General features: G+C 44.4%; 1 protein-coding gene across 4 annotated transcripts in view; it reads left to right on the top strand.

The window, feature by feature from the left end:
• Window positions 1–2407: 2407 nt before the first annotated feature.
• The window catches only part of PPP3CB (protein phosphatase 3 catalytic subunit beta), a 42265-nt gene continuing 33335 nt past the window's right edge, over window positions 2408–11337 (top strand). For 2 of the 4 annotated variants that reach the window (XM_057430307.1, XM_057430306.1), the window contains exon 1: window positions 2408–2837. In XM_057430307.1, the coding sequence (XP_057286290.1) occupies window positions 2768–2837 (70 nt within the window). In that variant the 5' untranslated portion in view covers window positions 2408–2767. The remainder of the gene's footprint in view (window positions 2838–11337) is intronic. The other 2 variants (XM_057430305.1, XM_057430304.1) reach the window with 1 other exon arrangement.

The following is an 11337-nucleotide window of genomic DNA, read 5'->3' as shown; positions in this document are numbered from 1 at the left end:
TCCTTCCTTCCAGCCTATCAACCGAACCACACAGCTTGGTGTCATTGGCAAACTTGCTGAGGGCGCACTCAATCCCACTGTCCACGTCACCGACAAAAGTGTTGAACAAGACCGGTCCCAACACCAATCCCTGAGGGACCCCACTCGTTACTGGTCTCCAGCCGGACACTGAGCCATTGACCACAACTCTTTGCGTGCGGCCATCCAGCCAGTTCTTTATCCACCGAGTGGTCCATCCATCAAATTGATGTCTCTCCAATTTAGAGACTAGGCTGTCATGGGGGACAGTGTCAAACGCTTTACACAAGTCCAGGTAGATGACATCAACTGCTCTACCTCTGTCCATCAGTTCCATAGCCCCATCATAGAAGGCCACCAAATTGGTCAGGCAGGATTTCCCCTTAGTGAAGCCATGCTGGCTGTCACCAAGCACCTTGTTGTTTTTCATGTGTCTTAGCATGCCTTCCAGAAGAATCTGCTCCAAGATTTTGCCAGGCACAGAGGTGAGACTGACTGGTCTGTAATTCCCCAGGTATCCCAGCTCTCTTTTTGCATGCATGCACACATTTTACTTGTGGACGTGAAATTAATAGAATTCTGTTTTTCCAGAATTTTGTAGTCTTACAAGTGTCATTAATAAATAATTCAAGGGTTTATAATTCTGATTCCTTTAAAATTTTCAGTCGCTTCCTTTCAATGTCTTCCTGGAAGTGTTTCATTCAAAGTTTCTTGCTCAGACTGTCTTGGCTATGTAACTGAAAAGCAAGGTCAACCCAAGTACTCATGTAACCCATCAGTTTCAATGTATTTTTGCTTAAGCCAAACAGCTTTTCATGATCAAGATGGCAGGTACTCGCCTCAGGTGGACCTGAATGGGGCAAGATCTAAGACATTGCTGAAACTATTACCCCCAAATGGTTTGTCTTTCTTAAATTCCTGATTTACTGCATGAAATAGTTTGCACAACTCAGTACAAATAATGCCTAAGAGCTGTATTAGTTGAGATGCAAAGCAGCAACTCTTTAGATATACTGCATTTGATTAAATATAGGTATATGTTAGATGCTCACTAGATCTGACTGTGTTTGTTGGCAGATATTTCAATGATACCAAATTTGGAAATTTTAGGTTTGGGTTTTTTTTGGGGTGCTTTTTGTCTGGTTTCGGGTTGTGTTTTTTTTTTTTATTTTTAAATGCAGTAATTTCCTATGATCTCAACTACAATGCAGTCCTACAGCCAACCTACACTGGTACTACTGAGAATACACTAAATTGGAAAAGAGAGAATGAAATTAACTGGTACAAAGGGGAGAGCAAGAACTACTTGGCTTTTTCATTAGCAAGAATAGTCATAAATAATGATCGTATTAGCTTAGATTTAATACATTTGTACCAGCCTTTTTGCCTGTCTTATGCCCTCCATATCACTGGGCCAGTTGCTCTACATATAATTTGTGTGGTTTGTATATAATGGAAGGGCTGTAGCCTGCTGCATTTGCAAAGATTAGGCCAGTGGTGCAGAGCCTCTACCCCATTTTCTTCTCATGCAGCTTTGAAGGGTGCCAGAGACTGGGAGGGGGCAGCTGCTGCTCTGGCTGCATGTGTTCAGCTCCCTGGATGGAGCAGAGACATTTGGCTTACTTACCTGGTGGTAGTGGTTTTTCATAGAGTCATAGAATAGGTTGGGTTGGAAGGGACTTTAATGATCATCTAGTTCTAGTCCCCCTGCCAGAGGTAGGGACATCTTCCACTAGACCAGGTTGTTCAAAGCCCCATCCAACCTGGCCTTGAACCCAGGGATGGCACTTCTTTGGGCAACCTGTTCCAGTGTTTCCCCACCCTCACAGTAAAGATTTTTTTCCCTATTATCTGATCTAAATTTGCCCTCTTTCAGTCTAAAGCCATTCCCCCTTGTCCTATCCCCGCACGACCTTGTAAAAAGTCTCACTCTAGCTTTCCTGTAGACTCCTTCTCTCCACCTCAGGCCTCCCCTGAGAGGCCAGGCTGTAGAGCCCCTTCCAGCCGTCTGTTGTAGGTGAGCGGCACTCCGGTAGGGAATGGATGCAGTCCCTTGCTCCGAGGTGCTGTCCGGGGGCACTGCTTATCCCGGTCAGCTCGGCGGGGAAGGTGGCTGCTTCGCCGCCTGACAAAATGGTTCCCCTCGCCGTGCGGCCTGCTGGGCAGTGCCTCGACCCGGCTGGAGGAGCGGCTGGGGCGGCCCCGCGGAGCTCTCCATGGTGGCCGCCGGTTCGGGCCGCCTACCCCGCCCCTCTCCTCCCCCCCTCACTCTCGGCCCTCCACCCGCCTGTCCCGGGGGCGGGGGCGCGCCCTGCTCCTCGCCTGCGTTCCCCGGCCGCGGGGCAGAGCCCGGAGGCGCAGGGCCGCAGCCACCGCCCCTCGCCGCGCCCCGCGTGGGAGGCACCGCCCCGGGGAGAGCGGAGTTTCGCCACGCTCCCTAACGGGCGCGCTGCCGGCGCGGCGAAGCCAGGAGTTTCGCCACGCTCCCGCAGTCCCCTCGTGGGGTGGCGGCGCGGTGCATGCCGGGCCCGAGGCGGACTGTCCCTTCGCTGCGCGAGGAGCTGGGAGCCGCGCCTGCCGCCATGTTCCGCTGGGCCGCCGCCGCCCGGGGCCTCTAGCTGCCCCCGCCCCGCCCCGTCCCGCCGCCGGCCGCCGCACGCCCCTCTCCCCGCCAGCCCGCCGGCGGAGGAGGCGGACCCAGGCGGCGTCGCGCCCAGCAGCAGCGGCCGGAGCCCGGCAGCGCCCAGCGATGTCCGCCAAGGAGGGGAGCAAGGTGCTGCTGCTGACGCCCCACGCCACCAGCGAGCGCGCCGTCAAGGGTGAGCGCCCCTCTCATCGCGGCCTGGCGCTGACCAGGCCCGGATCTGGCGGGAGCGCGGGGAACATGGCTGCCCGGCGCGGCGGAGGGCGGCGGCACCCCGAGTCCGGGTGGCGCACGGGCTGGCGGGGGCGGCTGATGGTCGCCGGGCCGCCCGCAGGTGGGGCTGGGGGCGGTGTGACCGCGGGACGGCTGCTTGGTCCCAGCCCCGCTGGAGAGACACCCGGTCGGCTTGGCTTGTGGGCGGGGAGGCCGAGCCGGGCGTGGAGGCTGACCGGGACGGCAGCGGGGCAGACCCTGCCTGCGGGGACCCCCGGGGCTGCCGCCCGCCTCAAGGAGCTGCCCATGGGGCTGAGGGTGCGGTGTCACGGGTGGAAGCAGCGCCCACGGCCTGCGGCCCTGGCGCCTCCCGCTCCTATGCGCTGCTCGGCCGCTGTTGTCACGAGTGTTCGTGTGCTCTGCAGGCCGGGGGCCGCCGGCTTCCCCGCCTGGGGTCTGACCCCTCACGCCTCGTTCTCTGTGGGGGTTTTCCTCTGTTTGCGCAAAGGAGATCCTTGTAATTGCAGAAGCTGACAGCACCGAGGAAGAGGGAGTGGAAAGGTGCTGCCGCCCTTTCTATTGGCTACTGGTCTCAGGTTCCCTGTTCTGATGGAAAAAAAATCACCTTGATCTATTTCTTCGCGGCCTTTCTAGGTAGGACAGTCTCGTGGGAAGCCTTTAAAAGTCGAACGTGTTATACTGCTCAGGGAAAAGAAAAGTAAAAGCCTTTTAAAGTAGATATATCTGTGTAAAACTAAGACGGTTTAGTAACCAGAACGCTGTAAAACATTAATAGTCTCGCTCTGGAGCACATCAAATGTGTTATTTTAGTATTTGTGATGAGAATAATCCTTCAACGTTAAAGTCTCCTTAATACATCCATTAGATCTAAATTGTCGTTTATAGGATGGTATAGGTAACGCCTCAAACAATTTCTAGGTTTTGTTGACTCAAGTGACAAGTCATTTTATTTTGATCTCGAAGGTTTTGATATTGAGCTGTATTTGGCGATGGCAGTGATGATATTTGTGATATTTGGAATTCCTGATTGTACACAAAGCAGCCTGCTTTTAAGATTGACGTTCCGAGGGAGCACAGGGTCTGATGGAGTTCAGAGTGTCAGAGATCTGTCCATTTAACTTTTTATGTAACGGGGGAGGGGGGAGTGTCTTGAGAAATTAAAAGGATATCTTTGTCTTCATCAGGTCCTAATTAAAGCTTTGGAATCCCATAGTATGTTTTGGAAATCAGCATGTTTTCCAGTAAGCTGGAAAGCTTTGCTCACAGTAAGCTGCTACTCATTTTGGGTTGCTTAACCTGTTGATTTGGTTGAAGGAATTGCGAGAGCAAAAGTAGAAAATGTTAAAACTAGTCTATTGGAAACTTGTGCTCATTAGTGCTAGTATAAAGCATAGCTGGATTTTTGTAGCTTTATTGCAATTTCTTGTAACAAATTAAGTTCTTCAAACAGCGTTAAGAGAGCTAATGGTAAGTGATTAGACACCTTAGAGTGTGCTGGAAAACCTTCATCTGGTTGTTGAGGATCACAGGTAAGGCTTGCTTCACTCTAACAGGATTACAGCCTGGGGTTACAGTATTTCTTTGAGCCTGGTTGTGTAGGATGCATAACTATTATAAAGGTAATCAGGCTTTGACAGCTTCATCTGACATAGTTACAACCAGTTAAATGTTAGTGTAGCAGCATTTCTCTATTCCTTCTGTTGACCTGTCCTGTCCATGTCTCTTGTGCTGAATCACTGGCTTCTGGAGAAAGCCTGGACAGCTGTGCCAAGCTGTCTGTGTTCCTGATATGAAGGACAGGGTGGTTTGGTTCCCCCATCCCCCATTAGGTGCTGTGAAGTTGGAAATATGTTTTTTGTACAGTGACTCCAGAGATGCAAGATTGCAGGTTACGTCAGTGCTTATTGGGAATACCTACGCAACATAAATAAGTTAAAAACATGTTAAAATGGGACAACTGTCACATCCCTGTTCGCCAATAGACGTGTTGCCTCTTGCATACCAAGAAATGATCACCGTACTCTTGCTGGGTTTACGATGAATAGATTGCAGATATGGCGATACTTTCTTAAGGTGGGCCCTCTGCTTTTGTCAAGGCAACATTGCATACTAAAGGACACCAAAGTGTTAACTTTTTATACTGGAAATGTGTGTACCAGGCATGCTGGTGGAACTGTTAAGACAGCAGTTCACATGGTTGCATAATGTCTTATACTTCTAACTTCTCTGATGCTCATTGCAGAAATTGCCTCTTTTTTTCCTAAGTGTCCACTTATTTATTGATAGTTATTAGTATGTATTTACCATAATAAGGTTTGGGGATTCTTTTTAAGGTCATTTTTTTGACATATTTATTTTGTTTAATGTGATCCATTATAGGGGAAAAAAAAAAGCATGAAAGTGTTCTGCAAATGTTATTTGTGTGTGCGCGTGTGTGTTGTGTGAGCTCTGTTCCCAAGAAAAAAAAACATCCTTGGGGCACCCAGGCTTTCTGCCTCTTTTTTTCTGAGATACTTCATTTATAATGTCTTAAGTCCTTGAGAAAAGCTACAGAGAAAAATGTAGTAATGTTATCTGGTGTGTCTCTATTGGTCCATATTTCAGCTTTTATGCTCTCCATATACTAGGTCTTTTTAGGAGGAAATGTGAATTCAGGACTTAATGCCTCCTGGTATTTGCATTGTTTCATCTCTTGCTTTTATTTTAGCTTTGCCTTCTTCCTCTGTTACTGGAAGAGAGGAAAAATAGCTATTACATTTCAGAGGCCATGAGAAATTAAATCCATTATCACTAATAATATATGTTGGTAGAAGTGGGCAAGAGGTACTCAAGAAAAAATAGTTACATTATTGTATAATCAGTAACTCTTCTAATAAGGTAGGATAATAATTAGGATGTGTCCCTCTTTGTATTTTGACCTGTATATTTAGCAATTAGTGGGAAACGCATGTATCTAGAAAAAAATCTGAAATGTTATCAGGTGTAATGTTCATATTAGGCATATATATATAATACACATGATAATGGTTTTAAATATGCAGTCTGAAACAGTCTAGCTGTGTTGGTCTGGCATACCTTCCCAAGTATGAATTGTATCATCAGATTGGTTGCTTTTAAAGTGTATAGAAAGCTCAAAATTTTCTCTTTTCATGGTGTAAGCAATTTGCCTAAGCAATTTGTACTTGCAGAGTTTCCTATTAATTAATGGTTAGCTGTAAAATTGAAATGTCTGGAGTCAGTTTTTGGCATTTGGTTCCAAAACGTGTCTTATGGTGAGGTTTTTGTTACTGCTTTTTTTAAATAGAGATGAGAAAATGAACCTGTCATCTTGATTCACTCCTTTGTAAGACACCCTCTTCAGCTTTAAAAGATGGTAGTGTCTCATGGAAGGTAGCAGTTTCCTCTGTTATGTTCTGTCAAAATCACAGGGGGAGGAAATAGTATCTTTTTTCTTTAAACTGCTGTTGATACTTACCTGCTGTATCTGGTGCTTTTGGGCTTGGGTTTGCCTTTTCTTTTTGAATGATAATTGACTGACTTCAGTCAGCACACCTGACCTTTCAGTGCATATGACTTTTATACTTTAAATTTGTAGTATATCTTTTCTACCAAAACAACTGTTTTGCTATCTTGTAGTAAAGGAAAAAGAAGTGCTTGTAAGCTCAGTTTGATAGAGTGGTCCTGGGCATGGTAGGGATGAGCCTTCATTGGCTTTCCTTGGAGGGCAAAGCATCAGGGCTTCTCTGACCCACCTGTGGGTAGCTACCCGACAAAGTTGTGCTTGGAAGTACTCTGTCTTCATGCCATTGTGCTTTGCCCACTACAGGTGCTACTAGGTTTTCGGAAGCAATCCACAGGACTTTGTTGTGTTGAACTAATGGATACTTTATGCTAAATTTGGAGATCATGTCTGTTCTTCTGGAAATGGGAAGCTTCGGTATTCATAGAATCATAGAATAGTTAGGGTTGGAAAGGACCTTAAGATCACCTAGTTCCAACCCCCCTGCCGTGGGCAGGGACACCTTACGCTAAATCGTATCACCCAAGGCCTCGTCCAACCTGGTCTTGAACACTGCCAGGGATGGAGCATTCACAGCCTCCCTGGGCAGCCTATTCCAGTGCCTCACCACCCTAACAGGAAAGAATTTCCTTCTTATATCCAATCTAAACTTGCCCTGTTTAAGTTTTAACCCGTTACCCCTTGTCCTGTCACTACATTCCCTAATGAAGAGTCCCTCTCCATCATCCCTATAGGCCCCCTTCAGATACTGGAAGGCTGCTATGAGGTCTCCACGCAGCCTTCTCTTCTCCAGGATGAACAGCCCCAACTTCCTCAGCCTGTCTTCATACAGGAGGTGCTCCAGTCCCCTGATCATCCTTGTGGCCCTCCTCTGGACTTGTTCCAACAGTTCCATGTCCTTTTTATGTTGAGGACACCAGAACTGCACACAGTGCTCCAAGTGAGGTCTCACAAGAGCAGAGTAGAGGTGCAGGATCACCTCCTTCGACCTGCTGGTCACACTCCTTTTAATGCAGCCCAGGATACGGTTGGCTTTCTGGGCTGCAAGTGCACACTGCCGGCCCATGTTCATTTTCTCATCAACCAACTCCTTTGTTTTGGAGGAAAGTCATGATAGAGTCTGACTGACAGGCAGTCATCGTGGATAGTAAATGGTAGGTCGTTGAAACAACTCTTCAGAGAATTGCGAAGAGAAGTAACTCATATCCTTCAGCAGGGTCCTAAATTAAGACATTAATAACTACTTTTTAACAATGATTTCTGTGTAAGACATAAAGAAATCATCACAGAAATCATCACAATTTCAGCATTCACAGACTGGTAAGAAAACCAACCAACCAAAAAAAAACCAAACCAAACCCCAACAGGTAAATGGATAAATGTTTACAGGCAGCATGAAGGCTGTTTTAAAAATATTATAAGGCACTTAGAATGCCTTTATGCTGCTGGTCAGAAATGATTCTGAAATGATCCAGAATTGCAGCAGAGTAAAGAGAGTATTTAAAGGTCATCCTTAAAAAAAAAAAAAAAAATCACAATTTTCTCTTGGGAGAGACAATGGAATGGAGCTGAATTCTGACAAGTGAATGCTTGACTGGCCTTATGCTTTGTTTTGCGAGGATGGTTAGAATGAATAAATCTTAACAACAAGAAGGCCCACCCAAAAATGGAAGCCTGCCTTAACTTCAGTAGGACAAATTGGCAGTGGAGGCTTGGGAAGTTAAGGCCAGAGCAGAAAAATCGGTGAGTACTTACATGTGTATTTATTGCATAAGGAAGTAAGGACACTTCCATACATGAGTCAGTTCTTATTGTTGAGTGGGACCAAAGAATTGTCTCATTGAAATGTAAGTGGTTTCAGAACATATCAACAAAACGAATGTTCAAAAAATATCCCAGGACCAGAAGATATTTGTCCAGTGGCTCTGAAGGATTTCTTTTGGGGTTTTTGGGTGCAAAATTGCAGATTTATTTTCCATAGCCTCTGGCATAACTCATCTTCTGAGCCTGAGAGATAGAGCACAGCAGCATTTTTTTATAAACTCTAGATTGAAATGGGAACTGTAGATCAGTAAGTTTAATTTAAGCAGACTCATAGCACTTGTAAGAAAGAGTGGACTAACTATACCCCTGGGGAAATAAGGTATTAAAGAGGACTTGGTACAGTTTTTATAGATGGAATGCAAGAGAAGTCGTTAGAATATTTTCGAGGAGGCAGTTGGCTGATTGATCCAAGCAAAACTATTCATTGGGTTCCTCCGTCAGAGTCTTTAAGCGAAAGAGAAAATATCCTCTTTTGGATCAAAATTGGTAAAGAAAAGATGTTATTAGGTTATAAACTTCCATAGTTGAGTGAGGTTAACATCTGTCATCTGGGCTCTTTAAATGTATTGATAAGTTAATTAGAAAACAAAGTGAATGGCAAATAGTAACACTTATTCAGGATGGTAAACTTCAGAGATGTTTCAGATAGCTCTTGTAAGACCGAGTGCCTGGGCAAAGAAATTGCAGGAGATGCTGTTCTAATAAAGGCAGAGTAGACTCCACAAGGAGGGAAAGATCAATTTTCGCTTAAATGTAGAGGGTAGTGAACTCAGAAAAGAAATGTTAGGGTCTGTATGGATAATATTATGAAAATATTAGTACAGTGGCAGTCAAACAGGCTGAGAGGAGTTTAGGGAATATTAGAAGATGAGTTCAGAAAAGAGAATACACCATCATGCCATTATATGCCTCGTGTTATATGTGCATCTTGAACAGCAGCCTGTAATTTTGGTACCTTTTCCTGATTTTCTTCTTTATCTAAAGATATGTTCAAAGGCACTGACTGCCTATCATGGAAGGTGGATCAACAAAGATGAGAAATCTGTGACTTGGAAAGGGGATAGCTAAGTAGGGGGTAGAGTTAGATACTGCTTACACCATGAATGATGTTTAATGGAAGAGTTGAATAGGAAACAGCTACAGTTCTTGTCTCACTGTGAAAAGGAGAAATGCAGTACTGAACAAAATTTTCCAGAAATTAATATAAAGGAAAGGTAAAATACTTTTCCATTTAATATGTAATTAAATCTGTGGAATTCCTGGTGGTAAGATGCAGTGGAAGCTAAAATGATCGAAGTGTCTGTTCAGGATCTGGACAAAATTAGGAGGTTCTTCACTGAGAGTGTGGTGAAGCACAGGAGAAGTTGTGGCTGCCCCATTCCTGGAAATGTTCAAGGGCAGGTTGAATGAGTCTTTGAGCAACCTGGTTTAGTGTAGGTGTCCCTGCCCATGGCAGGGGGTTGGAACTAGATAATCTTTAAGGTCCCTTCCAACCCTAACCATTCTATGATTCTAGGATATATGGTAAGGATGGACTAAGAAGTGCCTGCAGTGCCTTCATAGGGTTTCAGGGTTTACAGGGTCATTTTTCCTTGCTTCTAGAATGCTTGTTAATATAGCTTGCAGCATGCATTCAAGTAAACTTGAGTAAAGGGATAGATATGTGGCATTTATGAAAAATACCGTAATTCGCAAGAAACTGACTTTGCTGAATTTGTTCTTTCTTGTTTGGGATGAATAGGGTAACGTTCATCTTTTGACAACTGATTGTAGCTTTCTGAGTCAAGTAGACACTGCTGTGTATTTGTGCTTAACTAATATTTCCAAGGTTCCTGGTCCGTAGACCATCTGGGATGTCTTTATGCTGTTTCTTTTCAAATCTGTTCTTCCAAATGCAGGGGGATAATTGGATATATTCTGTCTTCATAGCAGTCATGGGTGCTACATCTCTTTCTTCTGTAGAGATGTTGGCAGAAGCATGAAAAAACTCCAGGGACAGACTGAAATGACAATACATAGACAGCAATGCATTTATAAAACCAAAGCCCACAAAACTTGACCAAATGACAGAAAACACACAGACAGCTGTGCTGTTGTGGTAATAAGCCTGCTGACAAAAGGAAGGCGACTGGCCTATCTTTTCACAGAACAACGTGGTTGTATTGATACGTAATATCACTTAGTGGAGACAAACATTATATACTGTTTCACATATAAATACCACCAAAGCTACAAATTCATTACAATGTCTGTGTTTAGTAACCTTGATAGTGTGAGCTGAGACTATCTGTGAAATCAAAGCTACTCTTGAAACAGAAAATGAAATCTGGGATTTGAACATGATTTTACAGGCAAACTGAGTTCATTAAACATATCATGGACCTCTGATTATAGAGGAAAAAATGGCTTATTTTCTTTCACTGTCAGAGAAGAAAAGTTATGTAAGTTTTAAGGTCTTAAGAGCAGAAAATACTTTGCTTGTGGAAGTACAATACCTTGTACAGTTGATCCCTGATACTTATCATTAGTCTAGAGGCTTTGATCTCATCTTTTTTCATAAGCCTATTCCAACAGATTGTCTCTGATACAAGCCATATTTAACCAAGATTATTAAAATAGGCATATATATCAGTGTGGTTTAAATTTACAGTATCTACATGTAAGATTTCATTAGCAGCTACTGTTGCACTTGGTTACTAGGCAATGTGAGATCTGCTTTGGGTCTGAAAGTAGTGTGTGTTAGTTGCCATACTGCACCTCTCAGCAGGGATTATTGTACTGGCTAAAAGCGCCATGCTTACGTAGTTTTCTGATTTTGAACCTTTTTACAGTGTATTGTGAATTTGTTCAGATTGGTGCTAACTTTTGGATCTCTGTAGCATGCTTTATTCTAAGGTATAAATATGCCTAGAAGTTTCTAGAAAGTCAGTGTAGAACTAGGTTTAGAGGTTTTGCGCTTGGTATCTCTGTTTTAAGTACTAGTGCAGTATAAAGGTAAGGTGATTTTTTTTCCTCTTTGCAAATGCGTATACAAATAGTAATAAAAAACAATCCCAAAAGCTGCCCACTGTTTGGTTTTGCTTGTTTGTTTGCTTGT

This window comes from Pezoporus wallicus, unplaced genomic scaffold (assembly GCF_028554395.1).
Source record: "Pezoporus wallicus isolate ANWC-B61680 ecotype Strahan unplaced genomic scaffold, APGP_CSIRO_Pwel_v1 contig_5261, whole genome shotgun sequence".
NCBI lineage: Eukaryota > Metazoa > Chordata > Aves > Psittaciformes > Psittacidae > Pezoporus > Pezoporus wallicus.
This window is presented reverse-complemented; position numbering and strand designations above follow the sequence as displayed.